At 39.3% G+C, this 20,492-nt stretch overlaps 1 protein-coding gene across 1 annotated transcript in view; it reads right to left on the bottom strand.

Annotated features, from left to right (window-relative positions):
• Positions 1 to 12,381: 12,381 nt before the first annotated feature.
• The window catches only part of FHDC1 (FH2 domain containing 1), a 51,834-nt gene continuing 43,723 nt past the window's right edge, over positions 12,382 to 20,492 (bottom strand). The window contains 3 exon segments of the mRNA XM_051964035.1: positions 12,382 to 15,954; positions 15,957 to 16,503; positions 18,944 to 19,108. Coding sequence (XP_051819995.1) covers positions 14,417 to 15,954; positions 15,957 to 16,503; positions 18,944 to 19,108 — 2,250 coding nt within the window. The 3' untranslated portion in view covers positions 12,382 to 14,416.

Here is a 20,492-nt window from a genome sequence, read left to right as displayed (position 1 = left end):
CTGCTGTATTGGAACTGATTTGGTTCGTCTCATTGCTGAAGAGAGCCACGCCCATCAGAACTGATCATGATATAGTATTGTTGTTGAAGTATATAATGATCTCCTGGTCCTGCTCATTTCACTCAGCATCAGTTCATGTAAGTCTCTCCAGGCCTTTCTGAAATCCTCCTGTTGGTCGTTTCTTATTGAAAAATAATATTCCATAACATTCATATACCACAATTTATTCAGTCATTCCCCAATTGATGGGCATCCACTCAGTTTCCAGTTTCTGGCCACTACAAAGAGAGCTGCCACAAACATTCTTGCACATACAGGTCTTGTTCCCTTTAAAATCTCTTTAGGATATAAGCCCAGTATACTAGACTATTTCTGATTGCCTCTCTTTGCTTTCTATCTAGTCTGTTCTGCCGATGTATCTTCCTATTTTTAAAACAATTGTTACAAAGTTTACATAGGCGTAGAAAGATTTACACAAACTGATGCTGAGTGAAACAAGCAGAAGCAGGAATACATTGTACACAGCAAGAATGTGCCATGATCAACTATGAAAGACTTGGTTCTCAGCAGTTCAGTGATCCAGGGCAATCCCAATAAACTTTGGATAGAAAACGCTATCTGAGAACTCAACACAGGCTATCATCACTTTTTTTTCTTTTTCTTTTTCTTCTATTTTTTTCTCTCTTGATTTTTCCTTTTTGTTCTGATTTGTCTCAGCCAATATGATTCATAAAGAAATATATGTTTAAAAAACAATGTATATGTATAACTAGAAAAATAAAGAAAACAATTAAAACAAAAAATTATCACCAAGGAGATATGTCACGGTCCAATAATAAAAAGCTAACCAGAGATTCAGAAAGATCTGGGTATAAGTCTTGCTTTTGATATATACTAGCTTTGTGACCCTGAACACATCACTTATCTTTTTAGTGTCTAATTCTCTAAGGCTATGAGTTATTGAATAATTTATAAATGGTATTCATAGAGGGAATTTTCTTTAAAAAGTTGTAGACCTTAGATCACTACCCCATTCCTCACAACCTAGAATTAAATACCTTTGATAATTCCTGATGTATAACATTATCTAAAACGTGTCCTTTATTCTATGTGCCCTTTATTAATACTTTTTGTCATTCTAAACCTTTTGCTGCTCCCAATTAATTTTTTTCGAGATCTATACCCTGTATAATTTTATATTAATCTGTAGTCAACTTGGGCACTGTCATCAATTTTTTTTGGTTATATTGGCCTGATCCTATAATGGATAGTAAATGTTTCTCCACTTATTTGTTTTCTTTTATTTCCATGAGGAGTATTTTGAGTTGAATCAACATAAATTTTATGTGTCTTAATAGGTAACTTGTAAGTGTTCTATATATTTTGTAGTTATTTTAAATGGAATTTCTCTTATTAGTATTTCTGATTTTTGTTAGTAATAAATAGAAATAGTGGCAATTTTTGCAGATTTATTTTGTATCCTGTTTCTGAAACTATTAATCATTTCAATTCATTTTTTGACTAATTCTTTGTGGTTTTCTAATTATGTCATGTAATCTATTAAAATCTAAAAAAATTTTTTTAATATTTTCTCTAACAGTGTTTATTACTTTAATTTTATTCTCTCGTCTTATTAGGGTATCTAGCACACACAGAATTTTTCTATTATATATAATACTTTTAAGCATAATATAGTGTTCCTATTTATCTTTCTTGACATCATCAATTTTTATGCTGTCAACATGATTTCAGAAAAAAAAAGTAACCTGTGTGTTTTGAGAATCATAATAAATAGAATAGATTTTGTGATTTTATCCCTCCATTTACAATTTTCATTCACAATTTATTTTTAAAGCTTTCGAAGTTAAATAGGACTAATCAAAATAAAATAAACCTAACCTCTTTGATCCACTAGTCCTACCCAGGAAAAAAATGAATATTTTTGAATAGAGAAAGGATTTGAAACGGATTCTTTCCACATTTGGATTTCCTAGAAGTAACTTTCTTAGACCACTAATGTCTCAGATCTAGATAAGCACTAAATCAGTAATGTCATAATTATCTTATAGCTGCAATAGGGGACCTAACCATCCAATCAATTTTGCATTTATTAAGGACCTACTATGTGCTAGGTATCGCACAAGGCACTAGGCACTGAGATACAAAGATGTAAAATAATCCATGACCTGAACTTGTTTTCTATGCACTCATAGAAATAGATATATCATTTGCAAGGGCTGAATCCAACGGAAGGCAGTTTCTGGAGAAAGAGGGATTAAGAAAGCTCTCACTTAAGGGTTGATATGTAAGATGAAATTTAGTAGAAGCTAAGGATTCTGAAAGGTGGGAAGGGAGAATAATCCAGATACGGGGGGGGGGGGGGGGATATCCAATACAATAGCATAGTGATGCAAACTTCTGGATGAAAGAGAAGAAGAAGGCTTTGTTTAGATCATACTGTATTTCTAGAAAAATACCTGAAAGACAGATAGTAAAGTTATTTAAATGCTAAAGAGTTTATTTTTTTTTTAAATTATTTGCTTTGAGGCAGCAAAGTGGCACAGTAGACTAAGTCCTAGAATTTGGAGTCAGGAATACCTGAGTTCAGTTCTGGACTCAGAAACTTATTATTTGTATAACCTAATTATATGTATAATATCATACAATATTGTGTATTTTCAGTTACATAATTTTTATTTGCCTCAGTTTCTTCATCTGTAGAATGGTGATATAAGAGCATGTATATCCTAGAGTTATTGTCAGGATCAAATTAAATAATATTTGTAAAGCACGAGTCTGGCACATAATAAGGTCTATATAAATGCTAATTCTCTTCCCTGACAAGAGAAAAGATTGCATTTTATCCTAGAGGTCATAGGGAGCTATTGGAACTTCTTGATATGAGGAGTGACACAGTAAAATTTGTGCTTTAGGACTATTACTTTGAAAATTGTATAAAATATGAATTGGCGAAGGGGAAAATTATAGAGACTAGTTAGGATACAGCAATACTAATAGGATATTGAGACTAATGTGATAATGCAAAAATTCAATAAGAGATGATGAAGGCATGAACAAGGTGGTGATTATGTGAATAGAAAGAGATTAATGCAAAAGATATTGTGGAGGGAGAAGTGATACCACTTAGCAACTGACTATGTATATGGTAAAGGAGAGGAGGGAGTTGAGGATGATGCCAAAGTTGTACTTTGTTAAGTTAGCATTATAGAGGTGTCCTCAAAAGACCTCAAAAGGGTGGTCTAGAAGGGATTTTATTGCTTTCTGACTCTGGAAGGAACTTTAGAGATCATCTTGTTCAATCCCTTCATTTTATAGAAAAGGAAATAGAGATTCTGAGAGGAGAAGCAATTGCGTGTTGGGTTGAATTAAGTGACCAGAATCTGATTCCAATCCATTGGGCTCTTTATACTTGATAAGACTATTTTTGGAGGTAAGGAACAGATAGAGATAGTCTTCTAGATTCCTTTTTAATAGGGAAGGAGTGCTGGTTGGCCATGAGTTTATATATATATATATATATATATATATATATATATATATATACCTCCATGGATTGTCTAAATGTGGCATGAATAGATTTCTCTGGAATCTTGCCCATAGTTCTGCCAAGTGAGACTGATTTTTGCATGGAAAGGATAGGGAAATGGCTGTGCTGCTTTTCTCTGAGAAAGGGGTAACAGATTAGTTATGTCTAATTTCCAAAACACACACTTAAATATTGCTGGTCTAAAGAAATGACATTTATCTTAGGTTCAACCTGTTTTCCTGGTCTCTGTCCCTTAAAGAGGACAGGCTACTACTCCAAGCTTGTATCTGAAGTCTTGATTCTTTCTAGCCAAATGCTAGTTACACAAAAGATCATCACAAATAGTGAATAATGAATAAACCCATCTATTCAAGCAATTAGTAAAGAGATGTCAGAGAAGTTTATATACAGTAGACTACACACAGAATGAACTGTCCACTGGAAATGCGGTATCTCAGTTTAACTGAGAGAGGGGGCTCAATCTTACCTAAGGGGAAATAATCCAAAGCTTCTACAGAAATAAGCTGCAAATTAAGGACACGTTAAGGAACTGGCTGGCCACAGTATGTCTGCCTTTCCAATCTTTCCATAGGTTTCTCCACAGAATAACTCTGTAATCATAGGCATTCTATCAGGAAAAAAGAAAGAAAGAAAGAAAGAAAGAAAGAAAGAAAGAAAGAAAGAAAGAAAGAAAGAAAGAAAGAAAGAAAGAGAAAGAAAGAAAGAAAGAAAGAAAGAAAAGAAGAAAGAAAAGAAGAAAGAAAAGAAGAAAGAAAGAAAGGAGGAAAGAAAGGAGGAAAGAAAGAAGGAAAGAAAGAAAGAAGGAAAGAAAGAAAGAGAGAGGGAGAAAGAAAGAAAGAGAGAGAGAGGGAGAAAGAAAGAGAGAGAGAGAAAGAAAGAAAGAGAGAGAGGGAAAGAAAGAGAGAGAGAGAAAGAGAGGGAGGGAGGAAAGAAGGAAGGAAGGAAAGAAGGAAGGATGGAAAAGAAGGACGAAAGGAAGAAACAAAGAAAAGATTTCTCCTCTCCCAAATTTTCACAATACCTCTACCCCTCACGCAGATGTGTAATGCCAATTCATCATTCTTTCCACCAGTGAGGAAAGTCTTACATAAATGTTCCAGGCTTGAATCTGAGTTACATTCATAATAACAATAATGAGAGCGATTCATATTTATATAGCATCTTAAGGTTTGCAAAACATTTTATGTACATTATCTCATTTGGTTCTCATAACAATCTTTCATGGTGTTATTACTGTCTCCATTTTGTAGACAAGAAAATTGAGAAATTAAATTATTTATTCAGGCTTTTTATACTTCATCTTGGTCCTTAATACACCTGGGTGCATGTCCCTATCCTGTAAATGAAAAAGCAGCATCCTAAGAACTTCATCCTATCCACTTCCTAAATGATGAAATTAGCCCCAACATCTGGCCTTCTTGGCTCTAGCATACAGTGAGAAGGAGGGACCTATCGAAGGTACAGGAAATGTCAAGGACAAAGGCCTGAAGTTTCATCCAAGAATTCTTTTTGGTGTCATGAATCTCTTTAGTGAAGCCTACAGACCTACATCAGAATAATGTTTTTAAGTGCAGAAAATTAAATCCATAGGCTTACAAAGGAAATTAATTATACTGAAATAGAGTTATGACAATTTTTAAAAATTCACAGACCCCAGATTAAGACCCCTTGGAAGAAGGCACATGGGGAAGAAACCAGCAGGGTCTTCAGTATCTCAGGGGGCACCAGCCGGCATCGGTTAGCAGTTAGTTCCCCAAGAGCACCATGATCCCTAAATTATAGCTTCTCAAATGAGCACCTCTTATGACAGGGCTTTAGGTAAGTGTTGCTTCCTCCGTTCCCCAGGCTCTAGTTCCGGAATCTTTGATGATATGGCAGCGTTATGAAACATGTCAGATCCTTTGATCAGTCACCTGTATGATTGGCAATGCCATTCTTTCTGAAAAGGTACAAATTAGACCAATTCCTCAGTCCGGATGAGGGACTGGCAATTCACTCTCTAATAAGGATGTGACCTAAATAGCAGCTGCCTCAGCATGGAACTAGCAGCTGCCTTCAAAATGTTTGTCAGGTCTGACTTCAGGGGAGAAATAGAGCATGAGTTGACTGAGCAGAGGTTTGATTATGTGGCCTGGTCTAAGATTGGTTCCACCTCCTTAGGGTCTTTAACTAGCAGCCCTTCCTAATTGGGGAGTACTTATAATGATTTTGTAATACCCAGCAACCAAAAGAGGTATTTGATCACTGCTTCTGCCTGCCACTTAAAGGTCTCCACAATGTAGAGTCAGTCTACCCCCTTTGGGTTTATTTCATGCTAATCTCTCTCCATAATTAATGGTCTAACCAAGTTGGACTATTCTCCATACAGTGCCTGGCAAATAGTAAACACTTAACAAAGGCTTCCTCTAATGCAATCTGCAACTTTTTTATTTTGGTGCCTTTGCTCTTACTATTCACTATTTCACAAAGGTCTTCCCCTTCCCCAGCTTATTGTTCTTCAGATGTTTAATTTTTTTTCATGTCAATTCTGTGATTTCATTGGGATATGAAACTCTCGATGAAGAAATTGCTTCTGTTAATGTAGATTAGCACTTTTCTTCTATAATTTATAGTTTTAGTCAGTTTCTTGGAAGCATTGATAGCTTAGATAATGATTCAAAGGCAGAATTTGAACTAGTCTTTCTGACTCAGAATGTTCTTTATTCAGTCTACCACCATACCTCCCTTATAATTCTCTTTTCTTTAAATTAAATTTATTTCTTGTTATATTTTAAGTTATAAACTAATTCCCTCTCTCTCCATCTTGCAACAGAGAAGGCCAAACACACATATACATGTAAAAACATACTATGCATATTTCTATTTATCAATTCTTTCTCTAGAGATGGATAGCATCTTCCTTCTTTTTTCAAAAACTTTTTATTATTATTTTTAAAGCTTTTTTATTTTCAAAGCATATGCATAGATAGCTTTCAACATTCACTCTTTTTTTTTTTAACATTCACTCTTGAAAAACCCTGTGTTCCAATCTTTTTTTTCCCTTTCCTCCCTCCCCTCCCCTAGACGGCAAAGTAATTCAATATATGTTAAATGTGTGCAATTCTTCTATGCATATTCCCACAATTATCATAGCTTCTTCCTTCTTAAGTCCTTTGTAGTTGATTTGACTATTTTTGATACTCAAAATAACTTAGTCATTCACGTCTTCACTGTTACTAATGTTCTCTTGGTTCTGCTCATTTCATCCTCTGTTATTTCATGCTAGTCTTGCCATGTTTTTCTGGGATCAACAAGTTCTTATAGCACAGCAAGTAGTTTTCCATCACAACAATATACCAAAACTTCTCCAGACATTCCCCAATTGATGGGCATCCCCTCATTTTCCAGTTCTTTGCTCCTACAAAGAGGGCTGCTATAAGATTTTTAGAACATATGGGCTTTTTCCTTATTCCTCTTGGGAAACAGGTAGTATTACTATTCTGCCATCTTTCCTTCCTATCTTCTCTCCCTACCCATCCATGAGAAAATAAGTAAAAATTAAAGCCCTGTTATACATATGCATAGTCAAACAAAATAAATTCTTTCATTAGTCCCGTCGAATATCTTTCACTCTACTCTCTGAGTTCAATACCTCTCCATAGGGATGAGTGCATGTTACATCTGGGATGTCCTCTAAAAGTATGTATCATTGTGTTGATTAGGGTTCCCAGTGGACATACAGAGTCAATTGTATAAAGATGATAATTGTAATCATGAGATGTATGAAGTCACCAAAAGAGCAAAGGTAGAGAGAAAAGAAGAGAATCCATAGAAAACTATTGGGGACAGCAATACCCATAGTGAAAGGATCAGGAAATGGATGAAGAACCTGTATTGACCAGAAATTGGACTAGATGAGCACTGAGATCTCTTTCAACTCTAGATATGATTATGTATGAGTATTTCCTTTAAACTTGGTATCCTCTGAAGGCAGGAATTGTTTTTTTACCTTTCTTTGTAATCCCAGGACTTTGCACAGTACCTGGTACATAGTCAATACTTAATAAATGCTTGATTTGATTTGTTGACTTGATTCTATGAGTGTTTCTATGGGGAAATGCAATTTTAGTTGTAAAACTCATCTTGCCCAAGATGTTAACAAACTCTTGAAACATACCTGACAAGTAGTGTAGACTCCCTGAATTTTGTTTGCTTTTTAACTCGGTTTCTGTTAACTTGAGCTTCCTTTCCCTATGAACACCTGTCTATTCTAGTCCAGAACATTAGCAGTGTCTGTGGAGATGAAGGTGGGAGCAAAACCACAACAACTATATCCAAGGGATGTATCACAATAATGAGATTTTCAGATGAATGCCTTGGATGGAAAGACTTGTGTATCATCTGCATCACCATGGTCATTTCATAGTGTCAGCCAACTGGTGAGTACTCAGTGAATGGCTAGTGACTGGAAAATTGTGAATACTTTTCTGGGACGTGGCCCCTTTTCCAGTCTATAAAAAAGGAACTCAATGAAACCTGTATTTAGATTTATTTTTTTGCATTCTATCTCAAAACTATAGTTTTCATGAATTTCACAGCTTCTGAATAAAAAGTCAAATGATCTTGGGAGGAAGAAAGTTGTTCAATTCTAGGAATGATTTCTTTTTTTTTTCTTTTTTTTATTTTTATTTTTTAAAATTTTTATTTAATAATTACTTTATATTGACAGAATCCATGTCAGGGTAATTTTTTTACAACATTATCCCTTGCACTCATTTCTGTTCCGATTTTTCCCCTCCCTCCCTCCACCCCCTCCCCTAGATGGCAAGCAGTCCTATATATGTTGGATATGTTGCAGTATATCTAGGAATGATTTCATATAATCTAGTTTTCATCTCATGCACAGTAAATTGACCTCGATATGGAATGGGAGGGGAAACAATAAAAAATGGAAAGACAAGCAGACTAATATACTGTTGCTGGATTTGAAAATTGGTTTGCTTATTCTGGACAAGAAAATGGAATTAAGTTAGAAAAATTATTGGCCACATAGTCAAAAAAGATCAAAAGCAGAAAGGTCCAATATATTGAACTATTGAGCATTTTCTGAGCCCGCAAAGAACTGAAAGCAAGTAGGTTCTTGTCAATACAGTAATGGCTAACCTAATTGTGATATATGAACATAATGGAATGTTATTGTGGCCTGAAAAAAAAAAAACCAAATGTGAAGAATTCGGAAAAAAAAAATAGGAAAGACTTGTATAAATTGATGTCGGAGAGCAATATACACATTGACCACAAAAATGTAAAATGAAAAGATTAAAAGAAAAATAAACTCAGATTGGTTGTAATGATCAATCTCAGTCAGAAAAAAAAATGAACTAAAGTGCTCTCCTTTCAGTAGGGAGGTGGAAAACATGCTAACACATGTCAGACACAACATGGCCACAGTCACTGGAATATTTATTTTGCATAATTCTCTTTGTCACAAAAGAGAGTTGCATAAGAGGGGCTATGATTTATGGGGAAGTGGTGAGGTTAAAAACAAAAGGCATCAATAAAACTTTTAAAATATTTTCAAAAGTCTGAAAAAGTGAAGCAGCTAATAACACAGTGGAATAGAGTCCTGACCCTACAGTTGGGAAGATCTGAATTTAAATTTCGCTTCAGATATTTACTAATTGTGTGACTCTGGACAAGTCACTTAGTCTCTGCCTCAGTTTCCCCAACTGTAAAATGAAAATAATAATAGCGCTTACTTCATAGCTCTTGTGAGGATCAAATGTAATGACTGAAAAAACATATATATTAGCACAATGTAAGCATATCGTAGGCTTCCACCACTAGGAAAAATTTTCAAATGTAATAGTCTCAACTTCAAAGCAAAGAATAGTCTTAGATTTATCTCCAACTTGATCACTCAGCAACCTAAGACCTGCCCACCATTGCACCTCCCCTAAGGAGGAGCAAGTACAATTGGGTGGATCTGGTATACTGATGGTATCCAACTTTGATCAGTGGTGTTTACTAATGGATCATATACTGGTGGCTGGCATAGACTCCTTGGAGTAGAGAAGAATACTGAGTTTGGGAGTCAGGAGATCTAGGTTTAAATCTTCTCTGACACTGGCTGTATGATCAAAAAAAAGTTAGCTGATTTCTCAGACATTTTCAGCATTTGTAAAATGGTATACTATTGAATTACTGTTGAGGAAGTGCTTTACAAACTTTATAGAAATGAATTACTATCCACTGGAAAGCACCATTTTTGTGTTTAAATCTGCCTCAGTTTCTTCATTGATAAAATGGTGATAATAGCACCTACTTTCCAAAGTTGTCCTGAGGATCAAATATTTGTAAAGTGCTTATTAGCAAAGTATTTAGCATATAATAGGTGGTTAATAAATACTTTTTCTCTTTCCATATCATGCAGAAACATAACGAAAAGGAAAGCTGTAATAGAGAGCTCCATAGAAACACAAAATGACTAGGGGAGAAACAAGATGAAAAGAAATGTATTCCGTGCCACACGAGTTGTTCCAAATCTAAAGGATCTACTTGTTCAATACTTTATCAAACACATGCCCATTTCCTGACAGAATGATTCAGGGTGCAGAGAGAGAAATAAATGGCCACTGGACATGGTCATTTTGAGAATTTGCTGGACTATAAAGATTTTAACAAGAATTTTTTTTTCTTCTTTCCAATGGATGTAAGCGGTAGAAGAGAAAACAAATGCTTTTTTTATTGGAGGGAAGATTTTGAAAATTATGAAATATTACCAAGGATACCTAATTCACATTTCTTCTCAGTAATTCTAAAAAAGGTGAGAGGGGGAGGTAGCAAGATATAGCAGATAGAGCTGGGCTTGGAGTCAAGAAGGCCTGAGATCAAATTCTAAATCTGACACAGATTCCTAGTGTGACCTAGGAAAATCCTTAAACTCTCAGTGCCTTGAAGTTACACAGATGTTCCTGATCTGCATGGATGATGCAAGTTTCCAATGCCCTACTCCGCTGAAATTGTGGTTTTGAACTATAAAGTTCCATTCACTTATCTTTATCTCCATAACTCAAAAACTCAGAAAAATATGATCACATTATAAGAGACTATATATTGTGCAGAAGATAGGGCATCCAGGACTCAGAACTAGATTTAGATAGAATGGGTAAGCCTACGATGTGATAATAAACTTTAAATATGTTAGTAAGTGTATACAACTTTAATTCCAGAAAATTTCTTTTTTCTATAGATGTAGGTATTTTGTGATAAACCAAGCCTGGATCCTATAGCCCCAATCTCTCTAATTTATATAAACAATGATTAATTCAAGCCCTTCCTAAACCTCAAAGCAGTTTCTAAATTAACTGACTGGGCAGAGCAGAGCACAAAAGCCTGGGATCCTCTGGAGCTTCCCTTCAGAGATCAGCATCCTAGAGTAGATAGGAAGATGTGTACACTGAAAAGAACCCTAGATTTGAGCAGCTACGTAGTGCAGTGACTGGAGTCCTGCATTTAGAGTCAAGAAAACCTAAATTCAAATGTGGCCTCACATATTAAGTAGCAAATATAGTCTTTTATTTCCCCATTTTCTCATCAGTGAATGGAGATAATGATAGCATTTACCTCCCAGGATTGTTGTAGGAATTGAATGGGATAATGCTAATAAAGCACTTAGCACATGCTATATAAATATTAGTTATTAATATGATTATAGAAATCCTGGATTCAAATCTTGGCTCTTCTGCTTATTAGCAGAATAAGCAAATTATTTCCCTTGCCTGGATTCATTTCATCATTTGCAAAAATTAGGTTAAGGCAGATGATCTCCAAGATCTTCCAAATGAAATCCTAAATCGCATCCATTTTTTTCTTGGTAGATGGCAAACTATCAGGAGCACCATTTTCAAAGGGAGAAGAAAACTTTGAACTCTTAATCCTTTAAATGGCATTGTCAGAAACCGGCCTCCTCTAAACAGAAGACTAGAAAGCAGCCTCCTTGTGAAAATGATTCCAGGGGTAAATAATTTGAGAACTGCACTGAAAAAAAAAAGGTCTAGTTTGCATCTATAATCCTATAAGCATAGCAGGAATCTCAGCTTCTGAGGATCGGCTGTCAGAGAGGAAGTGTAAATACGTGATGGGAAAAATCGGGGTCTTGAATTTTCAGAACAATATTGCAGCAGCAAATCCCATTTCCATGAGTGTTGGGACCAGAGGCTGAGGAGGACACATAAATGAAAGTCCCAGAACCCAAGTTTTGGATCTGAGCCTTTCCATTTGTAAAGAGTTGCCCCAGATGACCTCAAACTTCAGTGTTCTTGTAGGAGAAGCTCTTTCCTTTCGATTCCCTATTTAAGCACCTTTGTTAATTTTGCAAAAGTAAAGGTGTAAATAGGAACTAAGCTCTGACCTTAAGACAACTCCCCGCCTAAGAGAGGAGACACATGAAAACTGAGCTGCATTTCCTTCTTGAGCCAGACTGAGAGGTGAGCCGAGTGTCTCAGCCGTGGAGCTAAGCCAGAACACATGAGGACGCCCAGTAGCAGATCCAGACTCGCTGGCCCCACGGAGATTACAGAGCTTGGCCCCCAAACACGCAATAGCGTGAACATGGAAGGGATGCTGAGCATTCCGCTGTCTCTCGTTTCAGATGAATGCCTGCGTTCCCAAATCTGGCCCAGCTCCCACCTCTGTGCTACTGTACAAGGACTTGGGGAAACCTGGGTTAGCGCTACAGAAAAATATCATCTTTTGGGAAACCATGACGACCAGCTCCAACTGACTCATCAAAACTGAGTATATTTAAAAAAAAAAAAAAAGAGAGATACAACTCCCATAAACAGGGACTTTATTAAACTACATGATGCTGAAGAACATATAAATGGGTCCATTAAATACATTCAATTCATCTTACACAAATTTATATAGAAACTTATTTACATGTTCTGAAACTCACTTAAATTATTTTTTTCCAAGCTTACTACCAATAAAAGGTAATAAAAATCAACCACCTGCTCCTGCAGATGAACACATAGAAGATAAACAAGACTAAATAAGACCCCATTACACAGGAAGTCCAAGCATGGGAAGTTCCAAAAAGTTTATAAGATTTTCAAGCAAAATCTGCTTTTAGATTTTAGGCCCATACTTTCAGATGTTCTGGGTTGAATCTTAAAAGCAGGCCCCAGGGAATAAAGAGATTTCAATGGGACTGTCTTTTTTTTCTTCAAGTCTGGTGGTCAGTTGCCTAACTTAATTCACAAAGTTCATTCTGTCCCACTTGGCTGGTTTATGGAAGTATAAAAGGTAATAAAATTCATTTTGACCGATAACACATTCATCCCTTCCTGGAGGGGGGAATGAGTAACAATGCCGTGAAGTCAATAACTGTTCACCACTCGCCACTGTTGGATAGAAAATAAGATTTCACTAGTAAGTAAATAAAAAGGCAATATTAAAAAAATAAAATTAAAAATAAGAATTACCTGTAGGTCTCTACTGAGATAAATTACTCTCAAAGGGAAATGGGAAAGGAGCATTTGGTAAAGCTGGTGAAGGCCCAAATCTTTCACGATGTATGAAGCCTGATTTTATTCCCCTCCTTTTTGGTCCCTGCCGATAAAAAGTCTATTAAAAGCGCTGTTCACCTATCAAAAAGTTGGTTTTTGTTTTTCTTTTAAATCCATGTTCAGCCTCTTTCAAAAACCATACCAAAAGGAAGATGCTTGACTCATGAAGCAATCTCTTTCCATGTGAACACAGAAAAAGGAAGACTGGACAAGAAAGGATTTTCCCATCTCTCTAATCAAAGTTTACACAAACTATAGCAGCATTCACATAATGACAGCAGATGAACAAACAGGAGAGTGAAATCAGTCCTTAGCACTTGAGTTAACTACTAACACCTGCCAGGTCTGGATCTCCGAATGTCTTAAACCCAGGGCACTTTTGGAAAAAAAGGTGGTGATTGTGCACATGACGGCCACTCATCCAAACACGAGCCACGGACTTTAGCCTAGAGAGGCCGGGCCTGCCCAACACTCGTGTGTCTGTTTTCCCACCAACTTCGATTTTTAAATAGGGGATCAGCAGCCCCCAGGAAGGAATGGCTTTCTGTCCAGCAGAGGCGTTTCTCCCTCTTCCCTACCCATATGATCCTTCTCTCTCACACATACATACATAAACATACATGCACCAGAACCACGCCTGGACCCATGCCCATGGAACTGTAGCCATGCTGTGGATTTGTCAAGAAGCCAACATGAAGCATCAGCTTTGGGGTTTGCAGGCCAAAAGGTCCTATTGCCAGCAAAAGGACTCTGAGAGGCACGGAATTAAAGGAAGACAGTAAAGATTTTCATATTAAGGTCATTTTTTTCCCCTGTATGGTTCCTTGGGAGGCATTTCACTCAGAAAAGGAAACTGAGAAGTTAACTTATATCACCTTATAAAATAAGTCTTTTGTCATATAAAAACTGGCCAAAAGTTTTTTTTTTTTTAACTTTTTATATAAGAAGTTCATCTTATATTTCAAAGTTCTCTCTCTCTTTTGGAGAGGTGGAGCATTTGATTACTTGCACCCGCACCAACGGTCCAGTTGGATACCAGGCCCTCGGCTCCATCACAGCAGCATCAAATCCATACATTCATATTGTTCTTTTACCACGGGACGGAGAGCGGAGAACCGACACGGTGCTTGGTCCTTGGAGGAGGCTGACCCTTTAGAAACTGTAAAACAGACTTCCACGCCAGCCTAGATCCTAGGTCACGTGGAAGGAAGACGTCCACGGCTGACATCCCACTGCCAAAATCTGTTCAAACGGCCTCCAAGCCCAGAGGGGGGGTCTCAAGGAGAAAAGACCTTCCTCATTTCCATAACGGATTGAGAATTTTCCCCAGGGTGGTCCTAGTGGAATCCTTTCGCTTAAGAGATTTCTCCCCCGGGCCTTTCCCTTTTAAAGAGCCTTCCTCTTTGGCGCTGGAGTTCTCGCCAGGTGATGGGCACTTGGGGGCATTTCTTGCACTGCTGGTTCTCCTCAGAGTACCCCCACCATTCCTGGCCTGGGTATCTTCCCAAGTTGTCTTTACCTTCAGCTGCTTCTGGGAGGCTGCTCGGGTAATGCTGGGTACCTTGGAAGCAGGAGGAGACGAGTCCCTTTTCAAGCTCCTGGACGAGGAGGCCACGGTGTTCCTGGCGAAGCTTGGGACGGGGGGCGGCGCCCGGGGGACACTGACGGGCGGAGGGGGCTTGGGCACTTCCTCGGCCTCCTCCGACTCCTGAGGATTGGTCCGGCAGATCTTGGTTTCGTCCGCCTTTGGCTTGGGGAGATTTCTGATCGGTTTGGCGCTGGGTTTCTTGAGGGAGGGCTTGGATTGCAAGGGAGAGTCCTTTCCCGAACGGGTGCTGCTGGAGAACACACTTCCTCTGCGCAGCCTCTGCTCCTCGGCTGCGACGGCGGCTGCCACGGCCACGCCGGAAGGCCTTCGGGGGGACGTGTCCGCGGTGCCTCGGACGGAGCTCCGGCGGGTTCGAACTTCGGGGCCGCTGGCGGCCTCCCGGGGGGTCGCCCGGAACGTTCCTGATTCGGGCCGCTTCCAGCTTCCTGAACCTCGCGAGGATTTGTTGATGGGAACCACCTTGCGCATACTCTCATTTTCAGAGGCATTCAGGGTCCGCACGGTCTTGGAAGAAGGCCCCAGGCTCCGCCGGACAGTGCCGGGTTTGGAGGCACTGGAAGGTGTGTCTTTCAGGGAATTTCGCTTGGGGGCTAACTCTTTCCCCTTGACTCCTTTATCCTTGGGGAGGCCACATTTGTAGCTAGGTTCATTCTTCCCAACGGCAGCAGCACAGTCTTCCCCCGAGGGACTGAAACTTGAGGTGGAGGGAGCTCTGCTCCTGCTGGGGTCTCCCTCCGTGTCCCCAGTACCAGAAGACACGGAGCTGTTCACCGTTTTCCCCTCTTTGGATCCACTGCCTCCAGGTTTGGGGTCATTTCCTTCTGAGCAATCCAAAGTCAAGGAACAGTCGGTGGTGTCTGAGATGTAGAAAATAACCTCGGGCGCTTTATTTTCAGACTCGCTTGTGTCTGTGGACACAGAGACTGCACTGGTCGGGGATAGCACGTCAGCCGCCACGTCCTTCGGGGCCGAATTGCCATTTTTCCTTTCGGTCCCTTCCCTAGAGTCTTGGCTAGCGGGCACCGGGATGTCATCAGCAGCAGTAAGGGACGGCAAGCTCGCATCTTCCAGGGATTCCGACTCCACTGGGCTAGAGTCCTCTGAGATAAATCTGGGAGGCGCCTCTTGGTTCCTTGACTCCTGGGCGTCAAACTGGACCAAGTCATGAACCAGTTCTCCTTCCTCAACGCCCGTGGTCAAGGTGGACAAGGGGACCCACCGGGCCCCGGGTCTCTCTGTAAGTTGTTATTATTGCCACGGTTCCGAGAACAACACAGGACGGCGTTGGAGTTCTCCAGGCGTGGATTGGGAAGCTGCCCGGGCTGAATCAGAGGGGTTTTATGGCCATCCTCAGATGCCGGGGCTGGATGGAAGCTTAAATCATTGGAGTTCACATCCTTCGACCCCGTGGGTTCCATCCAGGCCACCGAAGGCCTGGACTGCCTCGTGCCGGTCCTAGGAAGGCTGTTGAATTTGTTTAGGTCCTCCCCCGTGGAGGTCTCCAGGAAGCTGAGCAGCTCTCGATCTGCCGAGGTGCCCAGAGAGAGCCGGGAGCGGCGGGAGTTGGGGGGTCGGTGGGAAGGACTGAATGGCCTCTGCTGAAGGAAGGGGAACACCTCTTCTGGGCTCTTCTTTGTCAACAGCTCCACATCATTCTCACTGCTGCTCCTTCCAAAGCTCCCGATCTCACCAGCAGCCCAGGAACGTCTTTTCTCTTCCAGCCCCTTCACTTTCTGTAGTTGACGGAGTTCTTGCATTTCCCGGTCCCTGTTATCCTATAGAATGGAGAGAAAAATACATAACAGCATAATAGAACAACAAGAATATCAATAATATCACTTTATTCTCCCAATAATTCTATTAAATAGGTGACATAATTATTCCCATTTACAGAAAAGGTAACTGAAATTAAGAAAGGCAAATAAATGACTTTCCCACAAATGTCTAAAGCAGGATTTGAATTCAGGTCTTCACCATTTCAAATCCAGAGTTCTATCTGCCATTGTTGACATATTTATAGTTTCCAAGAACTAAGATCTTAAAATGAAATTCATTTATCCCTAAAAGAGTTAAATGCTAACGATTTGGACTCCTATATATTTTCAGCCTGTGTTCCTTCTACACAGCTAATGTTCATATAAAGTTTTAAGGTTTGTACAGCACTTCCTGTATCATGACTCAAGGGGATTAAAGATGCAGTATGCTTCCCACCTCCTGCCAGCGAGGTGATAAGCCTTAAAATGCAAAATAAGACAGCTGCTTTTGAATCTGTTTTGTTGGATTATACATATTTGTTGTGCCTCTTTAAAAAAAAAAAAGTTCAATGCAGAAAGAGGGAGAGATAAATGCTTATAAAAATTAGTTTTTTCAAAATGTGCAAGTTCCTTTTAAAAGTAATACTTCTTGTGTATCACACATAGCATTTTCACTCTTTTTGTTGTTGTTTGCTTGCATTGTTTTCTTTTTGATCTGATTTTTCTTGTGGAGCAGGATAATTGTATAAATATGTATGCATATATTGGATTGAATATATATTTTTAAGATGTTTACTTGCCATCTAGAGGAGAAGGTGGGGAAAAGGGGGGAAATTTGGAACACAAAGTTTTGCAAGGATCAATGGTGAAAAATTATCCATGCATATGTTTTGAAAATAAAGAAGCTTTACTAAAAGTAAATACATGATTCGTCTTCATAGAATGCAATAAATACCACTACAAGAAAAAACAACAAAGTACTCCTTGGGCCAGCTCTTCTGCTTCTGTCCCCTAACACTTGCCCTTCCCCATCTGACATCTCACTAGGAGGGTGAATCACTCACCAGCCTTTGCATCTCTATTTTAGGCTAAAGAGTGATGAGCTTTTAGTGAATTTCTGTCATGTAGATTCTAAATGGCTCTGGCTAACCAAAAAAAAAAAAAAAAAAAAAAAAAAACCATCATTAGCCCTTTAAAATCAACTCTGACAGTGGTTGGAATCTCCCTTCCCTCCAGCGTTGGGCCCTCTGGCTGAACTTCCCCAGTCCGCCTGGGCCCTCCCCTTAGGTGTCCGGGTGTTTCCTGCCGAGGCCACAGCTCGGGCTCCATCTTCCTCCTCCTGGACCAGCTGTGACAGGGTGGAGAAAAGCTCTCTGCTCCCAGGACAGCTGTACGAAGACTATTAAGCAGGTGGCCTCATTTAAGGGGGAAAAAAAGCCACTGGAACCCAGCTGGGAATCAGGAGCCTTTGAAAAGGCCGAAGCTGGGCTTCCTCGGCTATCCTACGGCTGAGCTCACGGCTTGGACAAGAGAGAGTCTACGTGGCCCCGAGCGGGGCGTGCTCTCCGAGCTGGAAGGAGGCAGAGAAGGTGTAATAAGGGGAAGTCTGGGCCCGAGATCTCATTCAAACAGGCTCTTCTTGGCCCCAGAAACCTAGATCAGTCCTAGAAACCGGGAATTCTTAGGCTTTCCAAGTTAAATGGAAGGAAAAAAAAATGCAGATAATTTCTGATCTTCTCTAAAGGGAAGAGAAGTAGAAAAAATGGGTGTTTTTTTTTTTTTTAACTGGTTGGTTTTGTTTTGTTTTGAACCACTCCTGAATTTGCTCCAGGGTCTGGCTTCTGACCATGATAACACGCGCTTTCATTGGACTGGGAATGTGACTGTTTTTTAGGCAATCAATGTGCTTCTCTGTATGCTTAATAAAAACACAAGACCAGTGCACAGTCGAAGGACAAAATGGGTCCGACTTGAGGACTCCAGATCCCCATCATGGAGTGGAATTTGAATGAGATGAGAGAGAAGGCTAAGAGCACAGTCACACTGCAATAAGCCCCTCTTTGTTGTGTTCTCGTGGGATGGACCTTAAGGGCCCATCCTGGAGGTGACTTTTGCCAATGATCTCTGTTGGTATAAATGAATTTTACTGACAGCCAAAAATGGACCTGAGATGTTTATCTAAAGAAAAATAACAAAAAAACCAAAGCGACAGAACACTGGCCTCCCAATGATGCAAATGGCCTCTGGATGTATGGGGATGACAGCCAGTTCTAAGAAAGCCAAATCCTAGTGAGCTGGTATCCTTTGCCATATACTGTCAATTAAATTCCTCAAAGTGAAAAGGCTGAGCAGCCTTCCTGCCTCCAGCAAAGAGATCAAGTTAAGAAAATGAAAGGAAAAAAAATCAAATTAAGGGAGAAAACATGACGTTCAATGTCAGGATGACTTCAGTTTTACTTACCTTAACAGCTTTGTCGAATTTGATACAAAAGTCTCTAAAGATCTGAAGACATTCATCCAACTTCATTGTTTCTTTGTCTTCACAGAAAAAGTCTATGAGGGCGTGGGCCTCTTTCTGAAGGTCTTTTCTCCAATTCTCTAATTCTTCCAATTTTTGTAGAGCAAACTAAAGGAAAAGGAAACAGTAAAGGCTTAAACAAATAACATGAGCTGGTCAGAGGCTCACATCTGAGATTCACATCATCTTGGCATCCCACTGAAGCAGACAGTAAACTCATCAAAGAACACAATACCTAGGTTTGAGTCTTAACTTTATCAATTAGTGGTCGTGGGTCTGCAGCCAAGTCCCTTTCGCTTCTGGGAACTTCAGTTTCCTTGTCTGTAAAAAGAGAATCCTGGAAGAAATGACCCCAAGGTCATTTGTGCCCCTAAATGAAATTCAAGGCCAGGAAAAGGTCATCTTTATTACTGGTTTGGAAAATTTTAAGGAAGAAAGGGGAAAAAAATATCTCAAATGGGATGCCTATGGTTTAAGTTGAATCTTAAGAGAAAAGAGGAAGAAGGGAGCAAGAATAAGAAAGAACTAAAGAGATTTAATAGAATTTTTTAAACTTGATATAGTATAATTATTCTGTTTTCGTGTCTTAGAAGAACATTACCCAGGCTCATAGCTAATGACTCTTTCTATATTTTAGTCACATAAATTACTCCAAATTAGTGGATTGCCTTCTCCTAGGCTGTATCTATCATGTCACCTCAAGACCTATATTATCACCAGTCCTGCCTTGCTTCTCATAAGCATTTATCACAAATGTCCAAATTGCTCTAGACTGAGATAGTAGAATCAATTCTCAGTAAGCCAAACCCCAGTGAGATATTATTATTATTATTATTATTTTGCCATACACTGCTAACCAAATTTTTAAAAGTAATGAAAGAATCCAGTTGGGAGAATTTCAGTCTCAGCTCCAAATGACTTGGAGAGTCTTTCATCAAGAGTGTTGAACTAGTCAACTACCTAGTGAAGGACAGCAAACTCACTTCCAAATGATTGATTGAGGACTCTGCTAATCTCTCTGAAATGTTTTTCTCAGGATAAGATCCCTACTGATAAAGAAAGTGGATTCATTCAGTTTCTCCTTGGAGTCCCCGTGTTTTTCTGAGAAAGTTTTGCTTTTCACTGCCTGCAAGTAGCAACATTCTTTGGAGCAAGCAGGGAGGTAGGAAGTTGGAAAGAATGAGCTTTATTCTAGCCAAAGGGAGAGCAATTGAGTAAGAAGTTGCCAGCGTGTTCTGCTCCCCGTAGCTCTCAAGTATGACCAGTGGCCAACTATGGGGAGGAACAATGGAACTGACTTCCAACTGGGATGGACTTAAATGTCAGCTTGTCCAGTCTTCTTATTTTACAAATGAGAAACCTGAGACCTAGAAAAGTGACTTACTTGCCCAGGTCACAAAGGTATTCAATGGCTAAGCCTGATCTTCTTGATATGAAATCCAGCATTTTAGCCATTGTTTTTGCTGCTTTCTTTTACTCCCTCTGTCCACTG

Source organism: Antechinus flavipes, chromosome 6 (genome assembly GCF_016432865.1).
Source record: "Antechinus flavipes isolate AdamAnt ecotype Samford, QLD, Australia chromosome 6, AdamAnt_v2, whole genome shotgun sequence".
Classification (NCBI taxonomy): Eukaryota; Metazoa; Chordata; class Mammalia; order Dasyuromorphia; family Dasyuridae; genus Antechinus; species Antechinus flavipes.
Note: the sequence above shows the minus strand (reverse complement) of the source record. Positions and strands in the feature narration are given on the sequence as shown.